Consider the following 20,404-nt stretch of genomic DNA (forward strand, 5'->3'; position numbering starts at 1 on the left):
AGCAGGCAGATCAACTGTTTGATGGACAGGGGCTCCATCATGACGGAGTGCCCTGTCCATCAGACTGTGAATCAGGCCCTGAGTGTTTTATGTTCTTGAGGTATGGGCGGGAGACAGAACAAGACCAACCTCAAGTGATGTGGACATTACTGTTTTTGTGTTTTATAGGGAGAAGAACTCTGAATTCGGCGACGTTAAGAAGCTGGTAACGGAGGAGTTTGTCCGGCAAAAGTATGTTTGTATTGACCATCTTTGGGTGATGGAGGGAACAGACACACTGGTTGGCTTGCGGGCGGGTCTTCTGTACTCTAATCTTATCTGATTGAGGAAGAGAAGGCTCAATCGGAGGGCATGAAAATGGCAAGACTAGGGGACAAGACACCACCCTTGCGCTGACCATGAAACTCTTTCACCTTTCCAGAGAAGTCTGTGTGGTAAGGAGGGGAGTTAGCAGAGGGCAAGGCACTATTCTATTCTCTAATGGAAGACGTGCATTAAAATGCCATGGTGAAATTTTGTATTTACAACAAGGGGTGGTGAGGGACAGAGTCTCTGAATTAAGCAGAAAGCTCTCACCCAGTCAAGAGATCAGGGCTAGATCCAACACCGTTTTTTAGCTCACTGCACCATCCCAGTTTCAGAACCTGGCTGTATGCAAATTAGTCTGTTCCTGTCCCAGTGCATGATGGGAACAGGGCAAACCAAACTACAAAAGCCAATTCTTACACTGGGAAGGAAACAAGCTCCCGGGGACCGGTTTCTGGCATTACAGCCGTCTTCGGCCCGGTTTGCTTGAATCCTGATGGTGCAATGAGCAAGGGTCTCACATCTGAGAATACCCTTCCACGCTTAGGGTGGACAAAAATATTTACAACAAGGGGTGGTGAGGGACAGAGTCTCTGAATTAAGCAGAAAGCTCTCACCCAGTCAAGAGATCAGGGCTAGATCCAACACCGTTTTTTAGCTCACTGCACCATCCCAGTTTCAGAACCTGGCTGTATGCAAATTAGTCTGTTCCTGTCCCAGTGCATGATGGGAACAGGGCAAACCAAACTACAAAAGCCAATTCTTACACTGGGAAGGAAACAAGCTCCCGGGGACCGGTTTCTGGCATTACAGCCGTCTTCGGCCCGGTTTGCTTGAATCCTGATGGTGCAATGAGCAAGGGTCTCACATCTGAGAATACCCTTCCACGCTTAGGGTGGACAAAAATATTTACATGGTGAAATTTTGAGCACCCTAAATTCCACTGTATGGTCTTCGTGGGGCACTCTAGGTCAGACCCAGGCGGCTGTGGCTTTCTGAACCGATCAGCCATTGTTTTATACCCAAAGTTGTCTTGTCCTGTTGTACAGGATTTTTGGCAGCCTAGCTAGGAGAGCAACAAGTGCTACACAAACGGTTGCGAGAAAGCTGTGGCTAGAGCAACCAACAATATGTGGTGGTGGAATGTGTGCGAGAGGTCTGGGATGTCAGTCTGGTTGCGCCGTTGGTGGAGCCCTGCTGAGAAATTGTGAGGAGTGATGATAGGTGTTTCTTGGGGGACATTTTGAAGTCCTTCCTGAGCTCCAGGCGATTCTCTGAAAGGAGATGTGGTTTCAGAGCGAGTGGTTAGCAGTCTTTTTTTTTCTTTCTTTTTCTTCATGTACGAGGCTCGCATGTGGTGATGCTGTGCCTCCTAGTGTTGTGATGGCCTCTTTCTCTGATGAGCAGAGTTTGTAGGTGGTCCAGGATAACTGGTACCGGCAGACCAAGGTACGTGTGATGTGATTTATTTGTTCCTGAGATAATTTGAATACGTCTGGGAAACCTGCAATGTGGTCTGTGTATCCAAGTGATAGAGGGGAGATGGTGGATCCAGTGTGTGACTGCGGCTACAACTGCCTAATTTTTCTTCTTGTGTCCTTCGTAAAATGATGTGCTGGTGGCTGTCCTGCTGCAGCACCCTTTCCCAGCAGGCCAGGTAATTCTGAGATGTGAAGGGCCCTTAAGCACTATGTTCGAGACATGTGGGCTGCTGAATTCATATCTTAGCATAGATCGCCGCCTAGTGTTGGGTCCGGATGTTTGCACCTTGTTGTCCTGGAAGAGTCTTCGAAGTATCACGAGGTACGTGACTCCTCCCCTGGATTACAGTGCGCATGGGCATCTTCTCCATCCTCAGATTGCTTTTTTCTGCCATTTGGTCCAGATGCTATTCCTCAACTCCAACTTCGGAACCAAAACTTTTCAACTTTCTAAGGCCAAAAGGCCTTCTACCTCGACGGTATTGTTCTTGTTCGGTAAACCTTGACTCAATAACACTTTCCATCTCGATCGGGTCGTCGACGCAGGCCGTTGGACCTTTTGACCACCACGTGGTCCTGCGGCCGATGGAAAAGACCCCCGTTTAAAAGGTGCCCACAATGTCACTTCAAATTCCCACATACTGATAAACATACAGTATGAGGAAAATGTCCAGCTTGTGCTCAGTTCCGGTCGAAGAAGACTATCCGGAACCGAAGGGCCGCTAGACAAGAGATTCAGCGGCAGGCACCGGAACCGGAGAACATTTTTGAAGACGAACATGACCTCCCAGAAGTGGCGGACTCAGACCTAGAAATTGTCACCGTAGAGGACCAGTCGGACTCCGATGACCAGATCACACCGGGGCAAACTGTGAGTACCACGTCCCCACCCCCGCTTCCATCTCAAGGCGAGGCTCCGGTTGAAGCATCGCCTATAGGCATTAGCCAAGATCGACAAACTCTTTCAGAGGCCCCGCCTTCTGGCTCGGCTCCGAAGACCAAACCTAAGCCTTCTGATACCCCGGGAACAAGCTACACTCTTCCCAAAAAGGCAGCCGAACCAAAAAAGGTTATTCAGCCAAAGAAACTGGTTGATACAAAAAAGGGCGTAGAGAAAAAAAGGTTGTCTATCCCAAAAGAATAGTCGACCCGACAACGGCCGCCAAGCCAAAAAAGAGTGTCGACCGACAAAAACAGGTCACACTAAAAATCCTGTTGACCCGAAGAAGGCACTTGATTCTACAAAAAAAACGGTCGATCCGAAAAAGGTTATCGAGCCGAAAAAACAGGTCGATCCGAAAAAGGTCGTCAAACCAAAGAAGGTCGCCAAACCAAAAAAGCAGTAAAGCCAACAAAAAACGTCAAACCAAAAACAGTCGCCGACCCGAAAAAGGTCACCAACCCGAAAAAAAGCACTCGAGCCGAAAAAAGCTCCAAGCCAAAGGCACTCGAGCCAAAAGATTCATCACAAACAAGTGACTAAGCCACAAACATCAGCGCCAAAAACACGGACAGTTGAGGAAGAACTTTTCCATCCTGATCCAGAGAGTGAAGAACAGCCTAAACTGTATATAGACCCTGAAACAGCACGGGTAACAGTTTACCACAGGAAGAAGAGACCTTTAGACACTGACACTTCTTCCCCTGTTCCTCCAAAGAAGAAAGACTTTACAACATCTCCTTCAAGGCCTATCACTCCTCCTCCTTTCTTTCCTGACATGCCTTATGTGCCTTTCTCTCCCTCAAATTATGATGACAGAAAACATGGGGGACGATCCTCAAGATAACTTTGTAGAACCTGAGGATCAGGATATACAAGATAACACATGGGATGACCAGAATGATCCTTATGATACATACGACCCACAACCCATCCCTGACACCTCTACATATCCTACGAAGCTGTCGCCTACTGACAACACCATTGTCCTTAACCAACTAGTGGCTAGGGCAGCTAAATATCATAATGTAGACATGCACACTGACCCAATAGAAGCAGATTTCCTATTTGACACTTTTCCAACTTCAGAAAAGAGCGTATGTACACTTCCTATGTTAAAAGGGGTACTAAAACACGCGCCAGACCTATTTAAAGACCCAGCCAGAGCGTGTGTCCTCAATCCCAGAATTGAGAAAAAGTATAAAGCCGCCCATACAGACCCTTCTTCTATTAAGTCACAGTTGCCTTTAGACTCATTAGTTGTAGCAAATGCTAGAAAGCGAGCTAATTCACAAACAGGAGATGCTCCCCCTCCTGACAAAGAGTCAAAGATACTAGAATCCTCAGGCAAAAGAGTAGCATCCCAAGCAGAAAATACTTGGAGAATTGCAAACACACGGTCTCTATTAGCACAATACGATAGAGCACATTATGACCAGCTGGAAGGTTTACTACAACACCTGCCAGAACCTTTTAAAGCTAAAGCTAACGACCTAATACAGGAAGGCAAATTTATCACAAATGCTTCCATTAAATGTGCACTTGACGCAGCTGACACAGCAGCCAGGTCCATCAACACTAGCGTATTACTACGCCGGCATGCGTGGTTACGCATTTCCGGATTTAAGAATGAAGTGCAATCAACCATCCTCAATCAGCCAGTTAACCAAGACTTTCTGTTTGGCCCTGCAGTAGATACCATCTTAGAGAAGATGAAAAAATATACCGATACTGCTAAGTCTATGGGCGCACTTCAGTTTCAACTATCTAGAAGTTCCTTTGGACGCTCCTCCTTTCGAGGCTCAGGGAGAGGCAACACATCCCAAACTTCCTCTACATTCAAAAGTAATACCCAGAGCACCTTTAATAAAGGCTCCAACAGAGGAGGTTATAGAGGCAATAATAACAAGGGCAGAGGACGTGCCGGCAACAACACCAGAGCCTCCACCGCCACCAAACAGTGACTTGCTCATACTCCCTCTAGACCACTCAACACCGGTCAGAGGCAGTCTAACACAATTCCTACCAGTCTGGAACACAATTACCACAGACAGGTGGGTGAGACAAATTATCCAGTATGGTTATTGCCTGGAACTCACTTCGACTCCACCCAACATACCACCCAAACACCGTCCTATGTCCAAAGAACACATCACGCTGTTACAACAAGAGGTAACATCCATGCTAGAAAAGGGAGCCAGTCCCTTTTCAACACCAGGGGACAGGAGCATACTTCCTTATTCCCAAGAAGGACGGGTCCCTCAGACCAATATTGGACCTCAGGCCTCTGAACCAATACATACTCTCAGAGCATTTCCACATGATCACTCTTCAACAAGTACTCCTGTTACTCCAACAAGGCGACTTCCTCGCTACATTAGACCTCAAGTATGCATACCTTCACATACCTATACATCCAGCTCACAGGAAATACCTCAGGTTCACGATAGACGGTCAACACTATCCATTCAAAGTTCTCCCCTTCGGGGAAACTATAGCACCAAGGGTTTTTACAAAATGCCTAACAGTAGTAGCAGCACACCTAAGAAGGCAACACATCCATGTGTTCCCCTACCTGGACGATTGGCTCATAAAAGCCAACTCATACGCACAGTGTGCAAACCATACGTCTCACACAATCCAGCTACTGCACAGTCTAGGATTTTCCATAAATTACCCCAAATCACATCTGCAGCCCTCCCACATACAACAATATCTGGGAGCAACAATAGATACCTCAGTGGCAATGGCATATCCAAATCCAGCCAGGATTGCCAACATGCAGTCTCTAATTCAAAGATTTCACCCACAAAACTCCTTGCCAGCTCGAGTGTTCATGCAGCTTATAGGCATGAGGGCCTCCTGCATATTCATTGTCCCTCATACCCGACTTCAAATGCGTCCATTGCAAGAATGCCTAGGACGGCCGTTGAACCAAGCTCAAGAACAACTAAAAGACCTAGTGTTGGTAGACAGTCACGCTTACAACTCTCTGCAGTGGTGGAACCCACAAAACCTTTCCAAGGGGCGACTGTTCCAAGAGCCGGTTCCACAGGTAGTGCTAACAGCGGACGCATCACTGACAGGTTGGGGAGCCCATTTACTTCACTACACAGTCCAAGGGCTCTGGACAGTCAAGCAGAAGACACTGCATATAAACCACTTAGAGTTGCTAGCAGTATTTTTAGCAATAAAAGCCTTCCAGAAATACTTGGACAACAAGGCTGTGTTAATCCGAACGGGCAACATGACAGCCATGTACTACATACAGAAACCAGGAGAGACACACTCTCCGCAGCTGTCTCACCTAGCACAGAGCATATGGAGGTGGGCAATTCCAAAAAATATCTTTCTCCTGGCAGAACACCTCCCAGGAATAGACCATCAGATCGCAGATCTACTAAGCAGACACAGCCAACAGATACACGATTGGGAAATTCACCCTCAAGTTCTCCAACCATTCTTCCAAAAGTGGGGGCATCCAGAGATAGATCTGTAAAACTCAAAATGCCAGTCCTTTACCGCCAGGTTCCCACACCCGTTGTAACAGGGCAATGCGATATGGATGAACTGGTCAGGCAGATTTGTGTACGCTTTTCTGCCAACCCCACTGATTCCATTTGTGGCACACAAACTAAAGCAACAGTTCCTCACAATGATCCTGGTTGCTTCCACCAGGGGTGTGGAATTTATTAAAATATCTACTTGTCCATGGGGCAAGTTGCTTCATAAATCTACTTGTCCTGTAACAAAATCCACTTGTCCCTTTAGTGCCATGTGGTTCGGCGACGGATTGTGGCAGCAATCTCATTGTATGGGAGCTCTTGTATAGCCTCTCCGATTGTGCCAGGGCTCATGTAGTGGTGGTTTTTGAATGCTAGAAATCTCTTTGTGTTGCAGTGTTTCTGCGGATCTGCATGCTGGGACTGGGGGTAGTGGTGAGCGGTGGTTCCAGGGTTGGAATGCCCTTTTGGTCTGTGCAGATCTACTGACTTTGCATGTTATAGGGGTTTTCAACAACTGTTCTCTAATCGTTTCCCATGCTGAGAAGTGTTGGAGATTTCCTCCCGACAGTGGCGGACGTAGACCTTATTCCAGAGTTGGGAGAAGAGTGGTTGATGGGAGGGTGACCTTGCAAACACTCGGGTTTTCGCATGAGCAAATCTACACATGCATATTTGCTCATGATAAACTGCAGTTCACAGATGTACACCATTTCTTGCCCTACTTCTGTAGATTCTTGTGAATTCACGAAAGCCATATAGCTGCACTTAATGCAAGGACATATACCAGGGGTGCACTTTTGAGACTTTCTTTAGTAATAGGGCCACTAGTTTGGTCTGGCGTTGACCGCAACCTTTTGTCTTCGTTAAAATTCTCTCCCCCTCTCTCTGTATCGGCTTGCTTCGCTGTGGGTGGCGGTGTGTGGCTCTTTCATGGGGAGTGTGTTGGCACACAGAGTGGTTTTGTTCAGTGGCAGTAACTGGTGTGGCAGTGTGTGCTTTTTTCAGACAAATTTTATTTTGCTTTTGCCAATGTTTGTTATAATGGTGAGGGCCCAGCAGCTCTCACATCAAGAAGGCTTTACAGAAACCATGCCAAAACAAGTCACGTATTGGCAAAACTAGAAGGCTGACCACTAATTTCAGACCTACTGGCTTTGCCAGTGCTTGTTTATTTTTATGTTTCTCATGATCTTATTGAAACTGGTTACACTGATTTTCCAATATGACTGTTTTTGCAAAATACTAGCATGCATCAACACATTTTACTAAATGATGCTGCAAAGAAACGGTACCTGAAATTTCACAGTAGTTTAGCAAAATGTTTTTTTTTCCTACTTTCATTTTTTTAGGAACATTTTATGTTGAAAGCAAAGAGTCATTAATCTTGCTCTCAAGCTTCTGCAAATATTTGCATCTAATCAGAGAGCATTCTGGGTGCATTATGCATAGCCTCATATTACTAAACTTTGAAACTGCGAATACACATTTTTATACTGTAACCACTGTCAGTAGTGCAGTCAGAACTTACATTTACTTAGAGCACACACCCTAATAATAAAGGATTTCAATTAATGAACCATAAATACAAGTCTGAACAGCATTAACATAGGCACACAAATAATAACTTTACTTCAGGCAGTGACCTTCCCTTGCCCTTAATGTGCTACTACAAACTGGCAGCCAAAGGGTTTGTGCTGCAGGGGGTTGGGCCTACTTGTCCCAAGGACAAAATACACATTAAAACTTGTTGCCCTTGACCCCAAACAATATGTCCTGGGCGTCGGGCTATAGGAATTCCACATCCCTGTTCCACATGGGCAAGATAGCCATGGTACACAACACTCCTAGAACTCTCAGTAGTTCCACACCAAAGACTGCGCCTGTCGCCACAGCTGTTAACGCAGAACCGTGAAGAAATCAGACACCCAGATCCCAATCAGATGAACCTAGCGATCTGGCTCCTGAAGTCTTAGAGTTCGGATATCTTGACTTGCCTCCAGACTGTATGAACAATATCAAGGAAGCAAGACGCCCAACTACTAGAGCATGCTACACAACTAAATGGAAAAGATTTGTAATTTACTGTAATAATAACCAAATCAATCCATTAGATGCCTCCGTACAAAACATAATCTGTTACTTGTTACATCAGCAAAGATGCAATCTGGCATACTCTTCCATAAGGCTACACCTTGCTGCTATAGCAGCATATCTCCAGAACAGACAACACCTGTCCCTGTTCAGAATACCACATATCAAAGCTTTTATGGAGGGACGTAAAAGAATTATCCCTCCAAGACATCCACCTTTGCCAGTCTGGAACTTAAACGTGGTACTTACCAGACTTATGGGGCCACCTTTTGAACCACTTCATTCGTGTGAATTACAATTCTTAACATGGAAGGTGGCATTTTTAGTTGCCATTATCTCCCTCAGGCGAGTGAGTGAGCTACAAGCACTAACAATTCAAGAACCTTTCATGCAAATACATCATAATAAAGTAGTGCTCCGTACTAACCCTAAGTTCATGCCAAAAGTTAGATCAACGTTCCATATCAATCAGTCAATAGATTTGCAAGTTTTTTTCCAAAACCCACAGTCAGTGGCTGAAAGAGCCCTGCACACACTAGATGTAAAAAGAGCTCTGTTATATTACTTTGACAGAACTAAAGCTTTCAGAAAGACAAAACAACTATTTTCTGCTTTTGCTCCATAACATAAGGGTAACCCTATTTCAAAAAGAGGAATAGCCAGATGTATAGTTAAGTGCATTCAAATATGCTATCAAAAGGCTAAGCGCACTCTAACAGTTCCCCCAAAAGCCCACTCAACGCGCTAAATGGGGGTATCCATGGCTTTCCTAGGAAATATTCCACTAGAAGACATATGTAGAGCAGCTACATGGTCTACCATACACACTTTCACTAAACACTATTGTGTAGACGTGCAAGCAAGGCAACAAGCTGCCCGTAGGCCAGGCTGTCCTCAAAACTCTTTTTCAAACTGCTGCAGCTGGCACAGGTGGCCACCGCTAGGGGAGAGACTGCTATACAGTCTATGCACAGATATGAATTCAGCAGCCCACATGCCTCGAATGGAAAATGCTACTTACCAGTATGCATCTGTTCTTGGCATGTAGGGCTATTTACATTGAGACTGACCCATGCAGTCCCCTTGGATCTGGTTGGCTCATCCTGGTGGGCGTAGTCTGGATCCGCTGCAGGTAAATAGTCCTTTGCACCGAGGGCCCCTGAAATGGAACCGTCCTGCCAGCACTGCCAGTCACTGCATTACCTGAATTGAGAAGGTGGCAGCCATATTCCGGTTACAACGTCACTGACAAAAGAGAATGACATGGAGATCCTCCAGTGGACGTGCACGATTGTTGAGGCTATGGAGGGAAATCGCGGGCCACACCATCTAGTGTACCTCCGTCTCAGTGCTGTTTATCCTTAAGCTGTCCAGCAAACCAAACAAACATAGGCTCAGCATGAAACATAAGAGCCCAGTGTGCAGGAGTCCTTTCACTCACTGTCCTTGAATCCTCTCAGAGCCTTCAAAGAATTTTGATCCTTCCAGCTTCACCCTAGTCTGGCCCTTCCTCTACATGAGGGTCTTCCATTCCAGTGGTCTTTGAGTTCATGCAAACTGGACCTCTCCAGTCCTCTTTAAAACCGCGGTGAGAATGCCTCTCCTGAAGAGACTGGTCTCGGATTGTTCAGATCCAGAAGATCAGTGAGCTGCCGGTCTGCAGGAGTCTGCCTGTTTCTTCACAGGTGGGATTACATGAAACTGGATAAAGCAAGACAACCCTGTGAGACTGATGAAATGCCTTTTTGCAGGATATGTGCAATTGACTAATATCTGATTGGCATATTTAACTTACCTACAAGGCCATAATATGATACTCTGTGTACCCTGGGCCTGCAAGATAAACGTCACTAGTGGACTGCAGCACTGATTTGTGTCACCACTACAGTGACAAAGTGAAAACGTGACTCCATGCCGGTCACTGCAGCCTAGCAGTGGAATTTTAAAACTGCAAGTTTGAACGGGTAAAATAACCCATTTGCAAGGCCTAAACCTTCCTTTTTAATACCTATAAGTCAAAACTATGGTAGGCCCTTAGTGCCCATAGGTAAGGGTGCATGGCATTTAAAAAGTAGGACATGCGTACCTACTTTTTACATCTCTTCTCGTGTTTCACTGCGGCAATGCTGGCTCTTGCATTGAAAAACTCTGGGTTACATTAGAACACCGTATAATTTCCGTTTGTGACCAGCTAAAACCATGCTTCAAGGACTAGAATTAATAGTAATTTGAAATCCATACTGGTGGTAGGTCAGATTTGAAATTACTATTTTGAAAATTCCACTTTTAGAATGTTGGTATTTTTCTGCTAACGCCTCTAGTAGCCCATTCAGAGCTAAACCCCAGCTGTGAACTGCTGTCTGGAAAGGGAACAAAAGAGCCCTGGTTGGAAGGAGGTGTGTCCTCCTCCTGACAGAATAGCCTTGGAACGTGGCCTACAACTGTACAAGTTTCAAAGGGGCAGCTCATGTCCCAGGCAGATGTAACTCTCACCCATGCCTGCCCCGTCATTGTCCAAGTGACCAAACAGTAGTTTGGCAGGGAGACATATCCCAGAACTGCTTCTGCAGGGGAGTCCCTCATTTCCCTAGACACAGCTCAAGTTGTGTCCATAACACTGACCCAGCGAAAGAATATTTTTAAAGCTTTGAACCCGCAGGAAGTGGTCTAAGAGTGGGTAGGGTTGCCCGTTGGAGTTTTACTCCTGGTCAGGGAGTTGCCTCCCACTGCCCACAAGCTAGTGCTCCGCATAAAGGTGGCACGCCAGCTACATTTCTCAGATCACTGCTGGACCTGTGGAAATAGAGGAAGGACTGCACTTGCTGAACCAAAGGACTGGAACTCAAAGCCGGCTGTTTTACCATGGGAGAGAAAGCCAGAAGGGTTGGACATGCTCCCTGTCAAGCTCCAGGAACTCAAAAGCTGAAAGAAGCCTGCAATACAGAACAGCCCCGCTGACTAGTTCCAACTGGATTTGCCCTGGCCCCAGCTGGCAGCTTCTGGGAGATTGAGTCCTAAGTCACCAACTGGTGCCCAAAAGGTGTGGTGTTCAAGTATATTCTGCGAAAGTGGATACTTAAAAAATGTTTTCTTAACTTTGTTGTAGTAGAACCAGAGGCTATCGCACAACTCCTAAAATGCCTAGAAATCTTATCTCCGGTTCCCCTGATCTGATTTGTCATTTTGGTCTTATTTATCCATTGAAATTTATACTATTTTGATAAATTGGAGTGAGGTTTTCATTGTGTTGTGTTTTGGTACTGATGAATGCTTAACATTTGTTTCCTTCAAGTTAAGCCTGTTGGCTCTTTGCCACAGCTACCCGGGGCTGAGCTAAAGTTTACATTATAGTAACCGAACTAGACCTGATTCAGAATAGTGACAGTATAACTTGGCGAGGTGTCCCAACCACCCCAACTAATAATCCACTTTCTCACAAATATCAATCATTCAAACAGAAATGTGTGCTAATTCGCTTTCATCAACCATTCAAATGTAACCTAAAACAATTTTCTCAATCCTTTAATCGATCCAATTAAACCTTTCTTAAAGGTAGTTTGTTTACTCGGTGGCATGAGCTTCCGTTTAGTGGAAGAGGTGTGGCCAGCGGCCAGGGTGCCTGACTCCGGACCACAAGGTTCACGGTTCGATCCCGGGCGGCAGGTCAGCCCAGGACGATGTAACTCTGTGCAATAGCTTGCTTAATCTTCCTGAGGGCCCCCAGCGCCGGGAAACCACTTCGGAGGTAGCTGTGTGCTTTACAAATTCAAGGTTATTATTATTATTAGTAAATCACGGCGTGACGTTGAACCATTAAAGTCCAAATTCAGCAAGTCTAACGTAGCAGTCCTTACCTGCCCATGACGTTCCATGATTTATCCTTCATTGCATTATCTGCCCCTGCCCCTACATTTCTAGAGTATTTTATTGTAGTACTCTGCCTACTACCCGCTTCATGTGTACATGCGGTACGTCAGTATGTTCAAAGCCTCTGCATGCTTACTAAGTGACCTCTTTGCTCTCATGTTACCTACTCGACCAGTTCTGCCACCACTGGACATTCCAGGAAGGAGAAACTGGATCGATAGCATTCAGAGCCCCGATTGTCTCATCCAACTCAAGTAAAAACAATTTACACCTTTCAGTCTAGTGTCCCAAACCGTGGCATCCTCACCAGTGGCACCTAAGAATGTGTTCACTCAAACTTTGCAGTCTTCCGGAGGACGTTTCATTAGCATTTGTACGCCCACCATAAGGAATTATTTAGCTGGTCCCTGAGGCTGAAAATGAGTGCTTCAGCTACCACGCTTCAGGATTACTTCGGTCCCTGATTCTGATCAGTCTCAAATGGAAGAAGTTACCTAAATCCACCACTATAAAAGACCCCATTGAATGATTCAACCACGACTTGGAGTACAACGTGGGTCCCTGGTTACCATCAGGCACCCGTTGGCTCCGCTTAGAAGAAATTCTCTTGTGGAATTTTCACCTCAAATTGGTCTGTCTACTGTTCTTTAGCCTTGAGGAAGACCCACCATGACATCAATGAACTAGGCTGTCGTCAGGGTCCAAACGTCGGGATCACACGTTAGCTCCGCTACATCAGGTCTCCTGGTTTAGAATGAGCAGCACTTGTGCCTTCTACAGGAGACATTGAAATTAATTTGTGCTGAATTTTCCCTTAATGTCGTTTTCCTAATTGTAAATTCAGTCTGTTAGTTTGTAAATATTTTACTCACACTTGTATATAATGCACTCACATGACCAGTAACTGAGAACTTTTGTCACTGTACTATATGTCACTGTTCGTTTAGGCAGCCGTATAAACTAAAATAAATATTCCGAATGTATCTGACAATTATGAAGTAATTTCCCTTTCTTGAAACTTTAGTCTGTTTGTTTTCCCTTGACCGAAAAATCTAAATTGCCTATGATGATGTGAAGAAATCATTTTTGTACCCTACGGAACCCCTGTAGTTCAGTCGTAAATTGGAGGCATGGAGAGAGGAAGAGTCTTCTAGGAGAGGGAGCCGCCCCTTCGGACTATTTGAAGAACACACCTGTCTGATGTAATGTTTTGCCAGTGGTGGAGGTGGTGGCTGATCCTGCTACCAACCGGCCACCCATGATTTTGAAGGGCCGGACTAGGAGGGTTTGGAGGCAGATATGGGAGGGAGAGTGGGCATTTGACCGGACCTCTGACCGCCCGACCCACGAGGTCGGAACGAACCACCCCCTTGGCCGCATTGAGGTTGAGGAACTTGCACGTGCTTGTGGTTGAGGTATGGGTGGTGTGTCTGAAAGCCCCTTTCGTAGTCACGAAAGGGGTGAAAAGCAGACTGGGGACGTGTGGCCACTGAGAGGCCCATGGACTTGACTGTAGCCTGTGAGTCCTTAAAGCGCTCTAGGGCCATGTCTGCTTTCTCTGAAGAGACGGGTACCATCAAAGGGCATGTTCATGAGGGAAGCCTGGACATCCCCAGAAAAGTCAGAAATTCTCCGCCAGGCGTGGCGTCTAACAGCCACTGTCAATTACCTCACTCTGCCCAGTGAGTCGGTTGTGTCAAGCCCACAACGAATGGTGAACTTTGCCACATCTCACATCTGATACTGCTTGGGAGAGGATAATCCGGGTCTCCTCCGGGACCTGTAGCAGCACTTGTGCAATCATTTCCCACAAGGAGTGGGAGAACGGCCCAATTGGCATAAGGTGTTTACCAACCGCAATGCAAGGCTGGCGGAAGAAAACATTTTCTTCCCTCAACTATCCAGCCTCTTGGATTCCCTGTCTGGGGGTGCAGAAAGGAACGTGCCTTGTGTGGTAGAGGCTTGGATCACCAAGCTCTCTGGGTAGGGAGGTTGGTGAGGAGATTTGGGTGAAGGGCAATGGCAGCGGGTGATTATCCTCTTCACAGGAGCCCTTGTGCTGGGCTTGGACCAGGTTCCCAGAAGGACATCAATCAAGGCCTTGTTGAAGGACAGGAGGGGTTCCAAGGTGGAGACACCTGGCTGCAGGATTCTGCCAAGCTGTTCATCTTGACTTCCACCCAAGGCAGCTGAAGGTCCAGGACCGCAGCTGCTTTTCTCACCACCATAGCATATGAAGCTCCCTCCTCTGCAGCCATGGTAGGGGTAGGAAGCTGGACATGAATCTGGATAGGTATCCAGGCCCTTGGCCTTACCCAGTTCCTCATTCCAGGGCATCTTGTGCTCAGATTGGCCTTGTAAGGAATCCAGCGACCCCTTCCAATCTTCCTCCATTCCTAGCCCTTCAGAATAAGGGTGAAGAACAGACCTAGGGCCCAAGGGTACCATTGAAGGTGGGTGGTCAGGGATATGAATGGGGCTGGTACCGCTGGTGGGCACCATCGATGTCGGGAGTCTCTGCGACGGGGCCGGCACCAAGGAAGGTCACAGCGGCGCGACTGAGATCGGTGTGGATCCAAGGGGGGTGCGCAGAAGCTGCTGACGTGGACCATGATGGAGCCCCCTATGATTCTCTGGGGCCCAAAGGGGTACCGGGAGGGTCAGGCCACCCAAATATGAGGCTCATGGCGTCTTAAAATGTCTTATGCTGGGCGGGTTTCGCTCTGGTCCCGGGAAGCACAGAGCCAATCCAGGTGCAGGTTGAACATGTACTAGAGCACCGAGACTCCTCTGTAAATTCGGCCGACGAACGGGGATAAGTCTAAGCAAACTTCGACTTCTCATGTTTTTTATGCCTTTTACCTGACCTACCGGACTACTTTGAGTGGGAGGACAAGGACTTAGGAGTCCCGAAGCAGTGCCCAGACCGTCCTCTTGAAAGAGACCTCCCGAGCGACGCAGTGGCGACAGGTGCCACACGGTTTGAATCCCGAAGATGTGTAGAAAAAAACTACACATCAAAATGCTCAAAAAAGCCTGTCAAAAAGTGGCAGAGGGTAGCTCTCTTCAAGGATAGGCGCTGGCTGGTGCAAAAAGAACTGATAGCGTGCCATGGGGGACAGCGGCAGAGCCTATGCCTATGCAGATGCCGTCACTCTGAGCCGACCAATGCAACCTATTGCTGCACAAGTGTATCGCTCGAAGAAAAATCTTTTGGATTCAGTCTGACGCCTGGGAAATTCGAAGGTAAGGAATCTGTGGCTTGATGTCTCAATGAGATAGGCCTGTGAGTGCATTTTTCACTGCAGTTATGTTTGCGTTCCGGTTCCCACAGTTCCTTTCCCCAAGAAACCTACCTTCTGCCTCTGTTGTATAATTTGTCTTTAACATCTGCATGTACAGAGAAAATCAACAAAGATCCGGAAGCCAATGGAGAGCTAATGGTAGAGCTTTCAAGGTTGATTTTGACCCACAGGAGACACCTGTACTAAGAGGACAGCCACTTCTGTTGGGTGGGGTGGATAAGGATTGGGATGGGGTTGAACTAAGGGCGCAGGTGTCAAGGTGAAGAGTAAACTTTATTTGACTGCAGGTTTCTGCCCCACAGGTACCTGGAGTACAACCGCATCCCGCACACAGACCCGGTTGAATATGAGCTGCGCTGGGGGCCCCGCGCCCTGAAGGAGACCTCCAAACAGAAGATCCTGGAGTTCGTTGCCACGGTAACATTAGTGCCATACGATGGACTTGGGGTCAGATTGCTTCAGCCATCGCGACTTCACTGGGGCTGATGTCCTTTTTGTTTTGAAATGTGAACATCAGCCCAAAATACATCATTCTTGCTCAGGACAGACTTCTTGTCTTTAGCAATGGTTCTTGTGGTGGAGACAGGGTGGAGAGGTGTGTGTGGGTCCCAGCCCTGCGGTGTTATGTTAAAGGAGGCAGAAGTAGGGGGGGGGGGGCGCACTTGTAAACATCCTGGCTCATGATCGGCCTTCTTACTCTATTTGATGCAGTTCAGGAGGGGAGTGGTGTCTGTATGTATGTGTGTCTTTACGCGTGTCATGAAGTTGCATATGGTATTTCAAAGCAGGATCTGTCCATATGGGACAGATCCTGAGGTACTTGATGCAAATGACAATATTGTTGACAACCTAGTGCATTTTCTTTAATGAAAAGCTAATATTGAAGGACAAAATTAATCTTTTCAGAGAAACAAGTGTTTTGTGGATAAAACCAGTCTTTTACTAGAAATGAAACGTTGCTATTTTGACAAACTACCAATATTTACTTGAAATGGCGAGCCTCGGTGGTGGACCACAGTTCTCCTCCAAGATGATATTTCTGTGATTGGAGGACGTGCTTTGCTGATATGAAGGGTACCATTTCATTGGTTCTGAAGGCGCTTTCTTGCTGCTAAGGCGGTGATTTCAGGAGTCTGAAGTATCTGAATGTTCTGTGAGTGTCCATCTAAACAGGTTTGTAAAATCTATGGCTTTTTGACACTGTTCTCGGGAAATGTCTCCACATAGCCATCTGTTATCCAACATGACCTTACAGTGTGGAGTGGGTATGTGGGAGACGAGAGTTTGAGGTATCGGTCTGGGTGGCTCCATCTTGTCACTTGTTTGATGTTGTTGGTACGCCACGGGTTTATAAACCCGTTGACTGCCACGGAAGAGCCAGTGCCCGAGAGGCTGTCGGGCTTGTGCTGGGCTTCATGTGATGGACGGCACCAACCTTTGCTCTTCTCTGAGGGATTGAGTTGTCTGCCTCTTGTGCACTTTAGTTTAAATCTTTAAGGCTTGACCCATCCGGTATGGTGGCTGCGTCTGCAGCTCGGGATACTGTCAAGGGTTTCTGGAATGGGTGAACCTATGCCTGGGCAATGTCGTGACATTCCGGTGCTACACAAACCCTGTTTCACCAAGTGTCGGAATACATTTTTTAAGCATTATTATGTTGGCTTGTTTGTGTGTACCTTGTTAAATTTGCTGACTCGTCACCTTTTTGTCTTTTTATTCCTACCCTCAGATCCAGAGCAAGGACCCCAAGTCTTGGGCGTCGCAGTATAAGGAAGCCCAGGCGGGGGTTGTACCACCCCCTGCGACCCCAGGGCCCTCGCAGGCAGGTCGGCGGTAGTGGTCTCCTCCAGGACTCACCGGAGTGGGCGACAGCGTGGACATGAATGCCTGGTCAGCTTGAGCGGAGTCTGCTTCTTTCCTGGAGGCTCCGCCTTCTAGGCCACCTGGCTGGGACAACTCGTGTGGAGTTCCTCAAAATGCTCAATCTTCTCCGGCACAATGAAATCCAGCTAAATTCCTGTTTGCGGGAGGGCCTCGTGGACCCACTAACTACTACTCCTCCCCCCACACTGTGGGCGACTCAACATTCAGCCCCAGACAACCTGCAGCTGCCTCCTTCAGCGACATCCAAGATCTGTCTGCACCATGTGGGGGTTCAGTCGGGGAGCTTGGGGTGAGTGTTGCGTCACCAGGAAGCAGAGCTGGGCTTGAGAGGCATGGCCTCCCTGTGGGAGGAGATAGTGCTTCTGCCTCATGTGCTTCTGATCTAGGCCTCTAGGAGGCATTAGAGCCCTGAGCTGGGAACTCAGAGTCCCTTTATCTTATGGAATCTGAGGTCGGCTTTTCTGCCAAGTTGTATATTTCTTTGTAATGGGCTTTGGATGGAGAGTGTTTTTTAATTGTATTTGTTTTTATGTCTACTTTATATTTGTTTTCAATAAACTGTTAACATTCTCTGTGTGTGTCCGTGTGTGTGTCCGTGTCCCCAGACAGTGCCCATGGTTGTACACCTTCAAGGATATTCTTGCAGTCTTGGGTTTCAGGGCCAGGACCCCTCAAATGTCAAGAATGGATGCTGTACAAACAAGTGAGGCAGGAGGTAGAGCGGTTATCCACGCTTTATTGCCTTCATACAGATCAGCTGGGCAGTAGGTGACAGGTAGACCTCGATGGGGTGAATAAGGGGAGAAATGGGCACCAGTTCACACCGCCCTTCCCAGGTGTGCAGCCCTTTCATGAATACTAGCCTGTTTGGGGTGAGGGACACATACTTGATAAGTCACAATATGAATCAATGCTGCACTTTAAAGGGTGGAGGCGCTGGCACACAGCGCGGGATGGTTGGGATGCTGGTGCCCATTTGTCCGCCACACACTGTACCACATTGTTACATTTAATGTACATGTACCATCCATATATCCCACATAATAGGACTTGGGGCACTCTTGCCACGATGTTGTCTCACAGCTGTTTCTTGGCGGCTGTCTCCTGGACGGTGACCCCGGGGGTCCAGACACTGGGCACCGTCTTGGTGGACTGGACAGTCTGTTGCTTCTCCAGGACGGTGGCCCCTGGGGTCTAGACTCATGGCTCCTTCTTGGATAAAATAGTCTTGGTGGCCTCTCCTGGATCGGTGTGCCTGGGCCTGTTCCATCCCTTCAGAAGGTGAAAGGGCGCAGGGGGTCTTAAGATTCAAGTAGTATGATGATGGTCTCTTTTGCCTCTCCCTACTGCCTGCTGTACTTGTTTCCTTCGCCCACACAGATGCCAGAGTGCCCCTGGGTCAGTATCTGGTCGGCATGCTGTGCCCGTGCATCGGTTCCATCTTCTGTGCCCCTGGATGAGGTAAGTCTTGAAGGCAGAGCACTCTCGAACCACTGTGCCTTTGGTGGGCATTTCGTGTCCATCTTCCAGCCTTGTCTTGGCTGCCACTGAGACCCTAGAGTCTTTCGGCAGATAATCAAACCCCCAACCCCCAGTCTGAACCTCCAAGGGGCTAAGGATTCACATTTTAAGGGAAGATCTTGTTCACCTCGTGCTACGCACGTAGCGAAAAATATACATGTTCTTCACAGCAAAAATATTGTCTTTGAGGTTAAAAAAATATTAGAAAATGTTACATATTCTTAAAATCTGATTCCAGTTGTCTAAAAGTGCTCCGGTACCGTGTCCAGCGCCTCCTCTGGGTCTCTGGAAACTTCCACATTCTGTGTAAAGAAAAAAGTAAAAGTTTAGATACTGAAGCGCTGAGAAGCGTCATAGGAGAGCGAGGAGCTGGATGAGATTGTTGCGATTCAGATCTGACCTGGGAAGTTCTGCGGGGCATCAGAAAGAGATTGGTGAGGTCTGGGGGGTGCAGAAACTGTTCCTACCACATATGCACACTTTGCAATGTCTGGGCAAAGGAAACTTACAATGCATGCGCTGCCACATTTTTGCCAAGGGAGAACACTAATGCATGCACTACCACAACTGTGCCAAGGGAGCACAATTCATGCACTGCCACGCCAATGCATGCCTTGCTGCGCCAGTTCCAAGTACGCATGCCCGTGCATGCCTTTTCACACCTATGTAAGCAAGCGCCATGATGCGTTCATTGCAACACATGCCTGGAGAGTACCCCATTGCAGGCATTGCCACACCCTACCCAAGGAAGCAAGATAATCCATGCGTTCTCCAACTGCACCAAGGAAGCATGCCTACGCAGGTGTTGCAACGCCCCCCTGCACCAATGTAAGGAATGCACATCTATGTGTTGTCTGACACCCTGTGCAATGCAAGAGGCTTCTGCAAAGGTTCCACCGTGAGCTTGGTGGGTACCGCAGAGACCATGTTGGGGAGCTCAGTATGGCAGGGTCATGGCTTGCCGTCTGGACCAGATTCCAGAGCAGTCACTATTCTTGAGTTACATTAAAGCAAGCGCTGTGAGAGGCCCATAAGGCTTCTATGCTCCAAATAACGAGTGTGGAGTGGTCTGCAAGGACATTGTCTGCTCTGCATCCCTTAAGATCCCACCCGCAGAGACGTGCACAGTCAATAACCAGGCATGGAAGGTAGAGAATGAGGTGGCGACGAGCACTCCTTCCACCTCTCGATGTGAAGGCGCCAATGTCACTTAACAGAGAAGTGAAACACACTTAACAGGCCACGCCTAGGTAGCCACGCACATCACATTAGAATAACGCATTTCTGTTAATTTTCCTGCATTACAGCAATGCCTGAGATTGTCAAGCAAAAGAGCTGGGTCCTGAAGTGCAATGAAACTGTGTAGTTCCAGTTTCTTGCTTTGCTGGGACGGATGCATAAAAGCTGAGCTTGTTTGACGAAGGCCACTATATGGCGCTAGTGTACAGCGGGAGCTATAGGAATCTCAATATAATATGACTTGGAAATATCCTGCTTTCACAG

At 47.4% G+C, this 20,404-nt stretch overlaps 2 protein-coding genes and 1 pseudogene across 10 annotated transcripts in view; 2 read left to right on the forward strand and 1 right to left on the reverse strand.

The window, feature by feature from the left end:
- The window catches only part of LOC147684310 (non-structural maintenance of chromosomes element 3 homolog), a 54,131-nt gene extending 36,178 nt beyond the window's left edge, over positions 1-17,953 (forward strand). For all 6 annotated transcript variants that reach the window (XM_086940189.1, XM_086940191.1, XM_086940193.1 and 3 more), the window contains exons 9-11: positions 169-231; positions 15,799-15,913; positions 17,226-17,953. In XM_086940189.1, the coding sequence (XP_086796315.1) occupies positions 169-231; positions 15,799-15,913; positions 17,226-17,333 (286 nt within the window). In that variant the 3' untranslated portion in view covers positions 17,334-17,953. The remainder of the gene's footprint in view (positions 1-168; positions 232-15,798; positions 15,914-17,225) is intronic.
- LOC147684311 (uncharacterized) lies at positions 399-15,682 on the forward strand (annotated as a pseudogene).
- A 143-nt stretch (positions 17,954-18,096) lies between the features above and the next one.
- The window catches only part of PFKFB1 (6-phosphofructo-2-kinase/fructose-2,6-biphosphatase 1), an 86,486-nt gene continuing 84,178 nt past the window's right edge, over positions 18,097-20,404 (reverse strand). For all 4 annotated transcript variants that reach the window (XM_086940188.1, XM_086940186.1, XM_086940185.1 and 1 more), the window contains one exon: positions 18,097-19,203. In XM_086940188.1, coding sequence (XP_086796314.1) covers positions 19,144-19,203 — 60 coding nt within the window. In that variant the 3' untranslated portion in view covers positions 18,097-19,143. The remainder of the gene's footprint in view (positions 19,204-20,404) is intronic.

The sequence above is a fragment of the Lissotriton vulgaris genome, chromosome 10, assembly GCF_964263255.1.
Source record: "Lissotriton vulgaris chromosome 10, aLisVul1.2, whole genome shotgun sequence".
In the NCBI taxonomy this organism is placed as follows: Eukaryota; Metazoa; Chordata; class Amphibia; order Caudata; family Salamandridae; genus Lissotriton; species Lissotriton vulgaris.